Here is a 12,431-nt window from a genome sequence, read left to right on the forward strand (position 1 = left end):
TCCTTGAATAACCGGTGTTTTCTTTGGTGTCTCTCACTGTCGTTACTGCTGTTTATGCAACTCAAGCACACACAAAAAAGGAAAACTTTCTGTAATCTTTCTGTGATTTAATTTTCTCACTGTCCATTCTCACAGTTTATTACCGAGCTGAATTTCTAAGCCTCCGTTCCTCACGCATGTCCAAAGTTCAGCCGGGATGAAGATGATTGGTCTCACCTCTGCGGATGTTTCGATATTATTGTGCCTTTCTGAGGCCAATTGACACTGCCTCATTAATTTGTTGAGCGTGATATGCTGACTGCCCCCCCAACCCCCACACATCGCCTCTCTCTCACACACACACACACACATTGTTCCTCCACCCCTCTACCACTTGCTCTCCAGACGACTTTCTGTTTGCTGTGTGACTTCTGTGGCAAAAAGCCTGTAAACAAGAAAGAAGAAGGAGCGCGGAGACGCACAGAAAGGGAACGAGGAACTCAGCTGTGTCAGCTCTGGGTGCTGGAAACTTCTAACTCAGGGAAGTTATTAGACCCAAGCTGAAGACATCTGCAGGTGAATACACTGGAAAAAAATATGGGATTCTTCTATAATTTATAATTCTGCTGTGTTTCAAGTTAGAGTGACTCTTTACTTTTAATACATTCACAAATGAAATTCTTTCTCAGGGTATGTCATTCTTTAATTGTTTTTATGATCTCAAGTTTTAATATTTCAGTTCTGGTTTTATTACACTGGTAATAATAATGGAAACAGTTTGTCCAGTGTTTTTCCTGATCATTCAGAAAGAAGTAAAAGATGAAATTCAGTGATAGCAACAGTTGTTTCTTTGGGTTTTTTTGTTTTTAAACTCGCACCCATCACTACAAATCCGATTTTTTCTTCCTGCACTCATAAGTAACAATGTTTAAACTGCAGGTCTGAGTTGATCAAGGATGCTGTCCTACCTTATGCTGTGGCTTGTGGCCTCTGCTGCTTCAGGTAAGCTCTGACAAGCAACAATTACAATTGCTGTGATTTTGCCCCCCTTATATCACATGTTTTCCTTTCTGTTTTGTCTTGTTTTTGAAAGCTATTGTAGACTTAAATCCACAATTTTTAATCAAACATTAGACGTGAAAGATGACTGGGTAAAGCACGTAACTGTCACATTCCCTGATAGACTTGAGGAATGAAAAGTACTGTGTGAGTAAAGTTTGTGTAACACTAAAAGATTAAGTTAGTGAAATCAAATTAAATGCGATTACAGAAAATAGCATTCATTTGTTTATGTTTTTAAATGTGAGATGTAAAAATGTCAACAACGTACTCATCATATTTGGAGTGATGCACTTGTACTCACAGCAGAGAAGAGCTGGCAGCCTTCTCAGCTGTTATTTGTCTTCAGTTTTGGGGGTTCAGGGTTTTTCTTGTGATAATATTTAACATGACAAATACGAGTATCACCCAACAGCCATCCAATTGCAATTTTATGTATTTGCATTTTAATAGATAAAAGCATCTGTTGTTTCGCTGAGTTAGGTCTGAATGAATTAGCTTTGCTTTCTGGTTGATTATTGTATGACGTTTATATTGGGTCATATTGAGGTTGCACGAAAAGCTCTTTTAAACAGCTGAAGGACTTTGGGGCAAAGGTAGCTGTTTACACTGCTGAGCAGGACATCAGAAATAAAATGCTGGCTTGACACAACATTTAATTTTCAGTGTCGTACATTGTGCTATGTGGCCAATGCAAAATGCTGAACGTGGAATCTCAGTTCTGCTTCAAGATTCAACACGCACTGTAAGAAAGGCCAAATGGAAAATTCTATGACCGCTAACTGGAAAGACGTCTCAGCTTCTCCAGTGTCGGTAATTTGACGTAATGCACTATCCAGCTTTTTAAAAACGTCGAGATTCTCACCATAACAGTCAAAGAAATCAGTGTTCTTTGTTGCAAAAATATGTTTTATTAACCCCTCAGGGTTTGGCCCATTACAAGAAATCCCTTCCTCAGAAACGGCTGATAAATATTTCTCCGTCCTCATGTGTTTAAAATTCTTAAATGTGTCCCTAGTTTTATTTTTGGTGTCAAGGACAAAGGGTCTAAGCAAAAATTACAGCAGTAATATTTGAGGTTTCCCATAGTAACAGTTTTTATACCCCCACTGTTGAGATATAACAACAATGCAAAAAGCAGAAGTATCAAGTATAGATGGAGCCAAGAGTCTTCAATCTGTTTCCTGATTCATACTCTTAAAATAATTTTGAATCACAGAGCAGATGAGATGATGAAATGGCGAGAACAAAAATAATATGCAACACAATAAAAAAAATAAAATAAATAAAAACCCTCAGAGACCATCAGGAACAAATTCAGTTCATTAAATCGTTCTACCCTATTTTTCTATGTCACTCTAATTTGTGCCGTTTCTTATTTTCAGCTGAGTGGAGGCGTCCAGTGATCAAGTTAAACTCCAAGGTGGTTAAGAGCGCTGAGGTGGTGGTCAGAGCTGGAAGCCCTCTGGATCTGAGGTGTGAGGGTGAAGCGCCTGTAATCTGGCAAACCAGACTACCCAAACACAGACGCTACATATCCAAGGGCAATGGGACTGTCCGTACTTTTAAAGTTGACCGTCCCACCGCAGAATTCACTGGAACGTACAAGTGTTATTACACCAATGGGTCACATCGTGACTCCTCAGTGTATGTGTATGTAAAAGGTGAGCTTCTGTTGTTCCGCTTTCAGCTTCCTGAAGTTTGTGCTTAGCTGGATGTTTATTAGTGTTCAGGCTAAATTTCGCATTCGTTAATTGTTTGAAAATCCTTCTTCCAGATCCAAGTCATGTTTTCTGGACTAGCAGCACATCCCTGCAGGTGGTAGTGAAGGAGGGTGAGAGCTACCTGCTGCCTTGCCTACTGACCGACCCAGAAGCTACAGACATAAGCCTGCGCATGAACAATGGCACTTCTGTGCCACCAGGAATGAACTTTACCATCTTCAGACACCGCGGCATTCTCATCCACAGCCTTCACCCCAGCTTTAATGCTGACTACATCTGCACGGCCAGGGTCAACGGAGTGGAGAAGACCTCTAAGGCCTTTTCCATCAATGTCATTCAGAGTGAGAAAAATAATTTACTAAAGCTTTTTCAAAGTCCAGTAAACTGAAACTTGTCTGGGGTGGCTGTAACTCAGGAGATAGAGCAGGTGGTTCAGTCACTGGCTGCTTCTGTCTCTGGTCTGCATGCCTAAGGGCAAGATGTTCAACCCAAGTTGCTCTCTGATGCGTTTATTGGATTATGAATATTAAATAGAAAGCACTTAGGTGTAGAAATAGAGACTTGGGTGAATGAGGTATGTTATAAAACATGCTTTGAGTGCTCAAGTAGAGTAGAAAACACAAATATAAGAATCCGCCCATTACCATTTGTGTCTATTTTGACATTTGGGTGTGATTTTTCTCTTGTTCTAGAGCTCCGTTTCCCTCCATACGTCTTCTTGGAGACAGAGGAATATGTGCGCATAGTTGGGGAAAAACTCAAGATCCCATGCACAACACACAATCCCAACTTCTACTACAACGTCACCTGGAAATACACAACCAAATCAGTCAGTACAAGATATTTTCAAGTTTCACAGTGTTACTAATCAAAATTTTTACTTCTTCTTTTTCTTCTTTAAACATCTTTTTGTATTTGTCTTCAGGTCCCAAAAATTGCTGAGATAGTTCGCTCCAATGGCGAAAATCGCCTGGACATAGAGAGCACACTGACTATCGCTGCTGTGGACCTGGCCGACACAGGAAACATCTCCTGCATTGGTTCTAACGAAGCAGGGGTGAACACTTCGACCACGTACCTGCTGGTTGTGGGTGAGCCACAAAAAAACACCCAACAGCTAAAACCTCTTGGAATTTATAAAGAAGAGTCTAAAGTATTCACTTTATAAACTGTTTAATGATTTCAATAAACTAAAAAGTTTGTCTCTTCATTGTTTGAGCAGACAAGCCTTACATCAGACTATCACCCCAGCTGTCGCCTAAGCTGGCCCACGAGGGCCTCTCAGTGGAGGTGAACGAGGGAGACGATCTGGAGCTCAGCGTGCTCATCGAAGCATACCCCCACATCACAAAGCACAGATGGGACACGCCGATATCTCCCAACACAGCCACACAGGAGCACAAGCTCATCCGATACAACAACAGGTGAACTAAAATAGCTTCATGGGAAAGAAACGTACAATCCCCCTACTCATCATTCTGGTATCTCAGCAGTACAGTTAGAAAAGTGCAAAAATCAAGTGTACTACAGGAAGAGGAAGTTTTACTAAATTTGAGATTTGCTGTCCTTGCATTCTGCGTAAATCTGACCAGGTCATTATATTTCCTCAGGTCATGAAACTCAAAGAGGGAAGAGTACTGTTCTCTTTTTATTTCACCAATGATGCATAGGAGCTGTCTGAATTCAAGCCACCAAGTTAGTCACTTCTGGTTCTGTAGATATTCCTCTTTTTCACCATTTATTTTTGTTTTAGATACCATGCTATTCTGCAGCTGAAGAGAATGAACATACAGGAGCAGGGCCAGTACACCTTTTATGCTCAGAGTGAAATGGCCAATGCATCCATCACATTTCAAGTCCAGATGTATCGTAAGTGACAGAAACACAAACTAACATTGTTTAATTTTTTCTTTGTCAACTGGTCATATATCTCGATCCTTCACTGTTCAGTAATTATTGTTTTCCCCCCTCATTTCTTCCCACTGGCAGAGAGACCAATTGCTGTCGTGAAATGGGAAAATGTAACCACACTCACTTGCACTTCGCATGGCTATCCGCCTCCCAGAATCATCTGGTATCAGTGTTTTGGAATCCGACCCACGTAAGTATAACTATGCAGAAAAGACCTCACCCAGTCTCTGACCTGTGAATGAACGCAAACTGTAGTGATTTTAGTGATTTCTCTCTGAGATAAGGTTAAGCGCTGATGTTTCTGTCAGTTTATTGCCTTTCTCTATCTGTGCAGGTGCAATGAAAACAATAGCGGACTGCAGATGGCAATCCCTCTCCAAGCTCCTACAGTGGAGGTCCAGAGGGAGGAGTACGGGGCTGTGGAAGTGGAGAGCGTCCTCACTGTGGCGTTTTCCAACAGGAGGATGACGGTTGAGTGTGTGGCCTTCAACCTCGCTGGCGTCAGCAGTGACACTCTTGCCATGAACGTTAACGGTGAGCACTCGATCATATGTCCATTTTAAGGCTGCTCTCTATATTTCTCATTTCTCTAGAGTACCATTACTGGATGTGGTTCAGATCTAATCTAATGTTTCTTTCAAGGAAAGAGAAGAAAAATGTTGTTTCTCTTCTTTTCTGAACATGGTTATTAATTATCCTCAATAAATATGCAAGTGCTCGATAAATTCTGTTTAAGGACATCAGCTTGTGTGTCACACAGCCACTCTTAATGAGGTTACTCACATAGAAATCTCTCTCTATGAACAGACTGGCCCTTTACTTCCCTTCTGATTGGAGCGGCAGCAATTTTGACCATCCTTCTTGTTCTCCTCATTTTCCTGTTTTACAAATACAAGCAGGTAAGTTGAGTCAATTCTTAAAATGTAACATCGCAAAATAAACTGTAAGAAGCATCTCCAACATCCAAATATGACACCCATTCTTTACTGACTTTATTTTTCAGAAACCGAGGTATGAGATCCGCTGGAAGATCATTGAGGCGAGAGATGGGAACAATTACACCTTCATTGACCCCACGCAGCTGCCCTACAATGAAAAGTGGGAGTTCCCTAGAGACAAGCTCAAACTAGGTGTGCAACTTGTTCATCAAATTGACTAAATTCTCATTATATTAAATCAAAATAATAATAATTGAATATTTGATTGTGAACTGCAGACTAGGTTGAAGTCAAAATGCTCCTTTGTGTATTTTCTCTACAAACAGGGAAGATCCTGGGTGCAGGCGCATTCGGAAAAGTTGTTGAGGCCACGGCTTATGGACTGGGAAAGGAAGACAATGTGATGCGTGTAGCTGTGAAAATGTTAAAAGGTTTGGATCCACTGTTACACTGTGAGGTTTTTTTGAGTTGAGCGTGACAGATCTTTCATGGAAAATAGGACCTAACTGAGAGGTTATTGTCCACATGAGCAAGTCAGACTGACTCTGTGTAAAATACATTATATTTAGACCTCTGAAAAAAAACTGTTTCTGCAGCCAGTGCCCATTCAGATGAGAGGGAGGCTCTAATGTCTGAACTGAAGATCCTGAGTCACCTGGGTCACCACCAGAACATCGTCAACCTACTTGGAGCCTGCACCTACGGAGGTCAGAGAACGCAGATGAAATGAAAACACTGCAAAAACTTATGTTAAAATTAAAAGTCATCCACATCATGGAAAATCCTGTCTAACTAAGCATGCAAGCTCATTTCAACGGTCATAACATAGCGGGTTTCCTCATCAGGTCCAGTGCTTGTGATCACTGAGTACTGCTGCCTCGGCGACCTGCTGAACTTCCTTCGCCAGAAGGCAGAGACGTTTGTGAACTTTGTCATGAATATTCCCGACATCATGGAAAATTCTACCGACTACAAGAACATCTGCAATCAGAAGCAGTTCATTCGAAGGTACGTCAGCAAACACGCTTAATGAAAGAGGACATGTGGAATGTATCCAAGCGCTGATATCTCTGTTTACTTTTAACAGCGACAGCGGGATCTCCAGTGAAACCTCCAGCACCTACTTGGAGATGAGACCCAGCCGCTTAGCAGAGTTGCCAACTGTGGAATCATCTGAAGGTAAGCTCGTCATCAGCCTGAGGTTTAAATTGTAGAGAATGATCAGATCAGTATGCTGACCGCAGGATTTTATTCCTATCTGATTCTTTTCTAGACCCTGTCTGTGAGGAGAGTGGTGACTGGCCGCTGGATATTGATGACCTGCTCAGATTTTCCTTCCAAGTCGCTCAGGGCCTCGACTTTTTGGCCAGCAAAAATGTGAGTTTAACACTCCATTAACAAATTAGAAATTTCTTCTCTCTCTGATTTGTGAATAAGAACAGAATGTGATTTACAAATTGTTACAGCCCCACATTTAATTTGAAATAGTACAACACATGAATGCTGAAACTTTGTTTTTTTATATGACAAATTACTTAATGATTTCAATTTCATACCAGAGACAAAAAAAAATCATGCACTGGAAAGCAGGATGGGTGTGAGGTTAACTGACCGCAGGTGTAACATGATTTCATTAAGAAGCCAGGAAAGACTTAGACTTTTAGAAGTAACAATGTGGAGAGCGTGACCCTGGGCAAACAGTTTACGATAATGTTTCCCTGTTTAATATTGCAAATGATGTAGATAGTAGATTATCTAAGATACATAATGTCATTATAAAAATCACACAAGGAGCAATGGTTGATTTTTAATCCATGAGTGGCACTGCAATAAAAATAGACGTGAAAGAGGAACTGTGGTTAGGCTAATTTAAAAAATCTTTATGGGAACACTGGGTGCTTTAAAATGCACATAAGAAATGCAAACCCACATTATGCATGTTTTGCTGGAGTGTGGCTCCATAGCAAGAATTATGAATATTGGGCATTATCTGATAAAAAAAAAAAAAATGACAAAGCAGACATTTGAAATCTTTTATGGGCCAACACAGAGTGTGGCAAAAGGTGAGACAACCCGCTGTGACCAGTTCCGCTTCCATGTTTTTTTAAAGCTGGCATCAAAATCATATATTTGTTTCAGTTTTAAAATCTTCTCTTTTATTTTTGGTATTTTCAAATAAATATGGGGTCTTAATATCTTACAAAAACATTGCTTTCAGCTTCTATTTGTTTTTACACAGCGTCCCTGTGTGTTAAACCACCCCTCTGGGCTCATGAGGGGTATTTCCCATTACATATTTAGTCATAGTTCGACGTTGTACATTTCTTGGTGGAGATCTTTCGTGCTAAATTAAGCCTTCCACTGATCTTATTGTCTTTCACTGGGCAAAGCTCTACAAGCAGAGACAAACTGTGTGAAATGTGTGTGTGCAGTGTATTCACAGAGATGTGGCTGCGAGGAATGTGCTCCTGACCAGTCGCAGAGAGGCAAAGATCTGTGACTTCGGTCTGGCACGGGACATCATGAATGACTCCAACTATGTGGTGAAGGGCAATGTAAGCGTTTTATCTGATAAGAGCTAAATATTGCTTACATGGTATCCATTGCAAATCATTTAATTTGTTTGTGTGTTGTTTTGTGCGAAGGCACGTCTGCCAGTGAAGTGGATGGCTCCCGAGAGCATCTTTGACTGCGTGTACACCGTCCAGAGTGACGTCTGGTCCTATGGCATCCTCTTGTGGGAAATCTTCTCTTTAGGTAAGAATGCGTAAACATGTCTTCTGTGCTTACTTGCATTTGTTTCATGGGTTGGTGCTGAAAATCGCATCATGTTATTCACTACTAGGCAAAAGCCCCTACCCCAGCATGGCTGTGGACACTAGGTTCTACAAGATGGTGAAGCGTGGCTACCAGATGTCCCAACCAGACTTTGCTCCACCTGAAATGTAAGTTTGACACTTCAGCAGCATGGCTCATTCAGGGATGAGTCACTCCTTCCCCCTTTTTCTCAAACACTTTACTTTGTCTATCCGAGGCTCTTATCTTGCTAACCATCACCTGATTATCAGTTGAGTTTTACGGGCGTATCAAGTGACTATCAGCAGATTTTTTACGACTGATACAATGGCAAATCATCCAATTAAAGGCCTTCGTATCAGATGGTGGCACGTAGTTAAGCAATCGTAGGAGTAATACTATGGTTATGCTTACTAACCAGTGAGATCAGCTGATAACATGTGGTGACTTAACTAGTAACAAGTTAATTTAAGATGACAGACTTATTAATGTAGCTGATCGCAATTAGGCGCTAGCCTCCCAAAGTTCAAACAGTCTGCTTTCTAAATGGTCTTTATGAATGAACAAAGGTCCTTTTTTTTCCTCCTGCAGTCTTGCGGGCTATCTGACATCTGAAATAACTGACAGATGAGATAACCTCATAAAGTACTTCCATTATTCATGAATTTAATTTGCTTTTGGGTTCTCTCTCGACCTCGAACCTAAAACTAAATAAGTTCAAACTCCAAACTTTGCAAGCCATCAAAATTAAAAACAAAGATTTTTTTTTTTTGCAATACAGCCCTAACATCTGTGTGTGCTGATTTGCCATGGCATGTCACACTAGCCAGGAATAAATGTGCTGTGGAAATAGACTGAATCTGAGTCAGGGCCAAATCATTTCTTGTTCTGCTGTGAGTCAGGCCTCAGTTCTGCCTGTTAGCCACATGATCTCGAAGCTAGAGAGCCATGTAACTGCTATTTCATGGCAACTAAATGGAACTGGAGGGGCAGGGGTCCTTATAAACAAGTCTGTCTTTTTTAAAACTGCGTCAACACCTCCATAAGCTTCTCCTTATTCATCTAACTCAGCTTTATCTAGTTCCTCAGCTTTACGCCGCTCAGTCTGAGGAGTGAAAAATAAGAGTGTGAAACCCCTTTAATGTACACCATGAATTGTTTCTCTGAAAAAACTCTTTTTTATTTCAGCTACGGTATCATGAAGATGTGCTGGCATCTGGAGCCGACAGAGCGTCCCACCTTCAGCAAAATCTGTCACATGATACAAAGGCTACTTGGGGACCAACCTGAGCAGGAACAGGTGAGTTAGTCTGCATGTGCAGTGTGGTCCTGATGTGTCTTCTTCAAAAGCACCCAGGGAGAAAAACATGTGGTGCTCCGGCCAAGATGTCCTCGGGAAACCCTGTTTCTTTTAATTTGATGCTCCTTAAGAGACAGCAAATTTAGCTTTGCTGTCAGACCAATTACATGATTTAGATTCTTTGCGATAATGTCTGTTTGGGTGTTCTTCCAACTGAAGATACTCACAATGCCACTATTTATGTCAGTCTAAAATATAAACTCTGTAATCATGTTTTGTATAACTCTCACCATCTGGATGATACCTCTTCCGCAGTTAACATACCAGAATGTGCAGCAGCAGGTCACGGAGGGTGAAGGGTGTGACGAGTGCTTCGACGGCCCCTGTGACCAGTCTTGTGACCACCAAGAAGAGGAGCAGCCTCTGATGAAGACCAACAACTACCAGTTTTGTTGAAAGGCCTTAAGCTCAAATCAATCAGCAAACCAATCAATCTTCAACAAGGATCAGAACACTGGCATGATCTCTAGTTTGCAGCCAAAGCGCCACAGCTTGTTCCAATCGCCGGAGAGTCGCCTTATCAGCTATTTTTCGCCTGTCGTGCCTGCTCTCCAGACAGACGAGCAGCTGCGGCAAGCATGTGACCTGCCTCTTTTGCATGCGATCCATGACTAGAAATTGCCACGTCTAAAATGAAAGGAAGAAGCAATGTCAACAAATCACACAAGGTATCAAAGGGTAGCTTATTCTAAAGATTGCTCAGTGGCAGGCTGTTTATTAGCCCTTCTTCTGTTCTCTGTTTGAGGTCGAATCTATCAGTTTTTCCAAGCAAGAATCCCCCTGATTCTTTTGTTTTGTTCTTGTGAGTGTGCTCTTAATTATCTGTTGCACACCATGTTTAGTGTACTTTTTATTACAGCCACAGGAGACTCAGAATTATGTGTTCTTCCATCAGGATCACTGTCTTTCATTATTTCGGGGGGAATTTGTCGTTTTTTGGCATGTACGTTTTCTCCAAAGGAAGCAGCACAACAGTCGGAAACACTGAATTAAAACCATGAGAGCCTTTCTTCTCTCCAGACAACTTGTGTTATATTAATTATAATCAAAAAATATAAAGTGCTCAAGTTTTTCCCTTGATTTAAACATGCTAAAGGAGCCAAAGAGGAGGCAGATAATGAGTGCAGTGTTTTCCTCGCTGGGCTTTGGTCACAGCTGTATTTCTTGTGACACACTTGCAGTAGCTGTCAGTGGGTTGCAGCATGTGATTGTTCCACTTCAATCTAATTAGTCAGCGTGATTTTAGAACAAGGAGTACGACTGAGCTGAGCAGGGAAATCGGTAGATGTCTTACGGAGCAGAAGAACAATGTTTGATGTTTGGGGTTGGTGGGGTTAGCAGGGTGCAGCTGAATCTTGTACTTTCCTGTAGCGTTAGACGATAAGTTTCATGCACATCTGTATGTAGCAGTCAGCCTACACTGCCAAATGTATGAAGATTATATGATCATATATATATATATAAGCTATACGAGAGACGGGGACTGCCAATTTCTGTGACTTTGGCTACTTTAAATGTGCTTGCATCTGAATGAAACAGAAGTGAGATGTCGAATAATGTATATATAACACATGAATCAAGAATGATCTTTATTTTCACTGTAGAAGAGATACATGAATATTTCATAGATGTGTTATGTCTCGTTTTTTTTCTTTTGTGCAAATGAGACAATCAACAAAAAAGCTGCAAATTAAGTCATTGCAAAACTGCAGAGGCGTTCATAAAAGCTTTATCACTGAAACTCTGTGTTCCAATGTAAAGTTTTATACTATCCAACTGGAATGTTGTTGTTTCACACCAATTTTTTTCCTTTGTTGTTCCTAACTGTGCCAACAGAAACTGTTTCCTTCGTGTTCTTCTCTCCTCGCTTCCTGTTTTTATTGGATAACATCCAGTCCACATTTCCCACAGTGTCTGTCAACAATTGCGCAACTCTAAAATCTTTATAGGGAAGTAATAATCCGGCTTCAGTTTCTATGTCAGTCTGGACTCTTTTCCTTCCCCGTGTGGGTTCAGCTAGAAACCTATTTCATTCTCTATCAGTCTCAGACACTTTTCAGGAACTATCTTGCTCTACTTTATCAGGTGCTGAAATTTGCTCTATCAAGAAGCTGAGATATTACTGATTTTGAGCAAAGCATGATGATCTTCATGATCTCTCTGCTAAAGACTGGGTTGTACTCTTTGTCAGCTGCTGTGTGTAAAACTTTAAAAGAATCTACTCTCATATATGTGACGTGCGTTCTTACTGTGGCTTGAAACATATGACAAACTGTAAAGTATCTGTTTTGTCCACTCAAATTGTTCCTACCTTATTTTAAATGAATATAAATGTTTTATCAAGAAGCTGCTTCAGATTTGAATCTTATTTCTCATGAGAAACACCGAAATTATTTTGTCATGGAGTAAATAACAGTATTTCTGTTTACATTTTAGCTATTAAACATTTGCTGGGACTTCAGATGCTTCTCCTAATGAATGGATTACAACAGGAAGTTCATGCGCAGAATGAGGTTCATAATTTGCTGGAAAAAATTGCAGCAATTTTTCTACACAGTCACCCATTTTCTCAGAATTAACTGGACAATTTATTGACAGGGTGTTATTTTTAAAAAATGAAGCAGACATAATATCTGTTGATTCCAAGTGTTAAATTTGTATTTT

General features: G+C 40.6%; 1 protein-coding gene across 2 annotated transcripts; it reads left to right on the top strand.

The window, feature by feature from the left end:
• Positions 1-373: 373 nt before the first annotated feature.
• Positions 374-12,113, top strand: csf1ra (colony stimulating factor 1 receptor, a). 2 transcript variants are annotated; one of them, XM_013277553.3, is made up of 22 exons: positions 374-555; positions 919-981; positions 2,424-2,702; positions 2,816-3,103; positions 3,455-3,591; positions 3,688-3,853; positions 3,985-4,186; positions 4,516-4,631; positions 4,752-4,863; positions 5,008-5,207; positions 5,481-5,572; positions 5,677-5,803; positions 5,938-6,063; positions 6,208-6,318; positions 6,457-6,619; positions 6,699-6,790; positions 6,885-6,988; positions 8,044-8,166; positions 8,257-8,368; positions 8,457-8,556; positions 9,596-9,707; positions 10,023-12,113. In XM_013277553.3, the coding sequence occupies exons 2-22, from the start codon at positions 936-938 to the stop codon at positions 10,161-10,163; spliced, it is 2,949 nt and encodes a 982-aa protein (XP_013133007.1). In that variant the 5' UTR covers positions 374-555; positions 919-935; the 3' UTR covers positions 10,164-12,113. The 2 variants fall into 2 exon arrangements, with proteins under 2 accessions (XP_013133007.1, XP_003455234.1); XM_003455186.5 differs by having other exon boundaries at positions 375-555; positions 5,938-6,042.
• Positions 12,114-12,431: the final 318 nt, after the last annotated feature.

This window comes from Oreochromis niloticus, linkage group LG2 (genome assembly GCF_001858045.2).
Source record: "Oreochromis niloticus isolate F11D_XX linkage group LG2, O_niloticus_UMD_NMBU, whole genome shotgun sequence".
NCBI classification, from domain to species: domain Eukaryota; kingdom Metazoa; phylum Chordata; class Actinopteri; order Cichliformes; family Cichlidae; genus Oreochromis; species Oreochromis niloticus.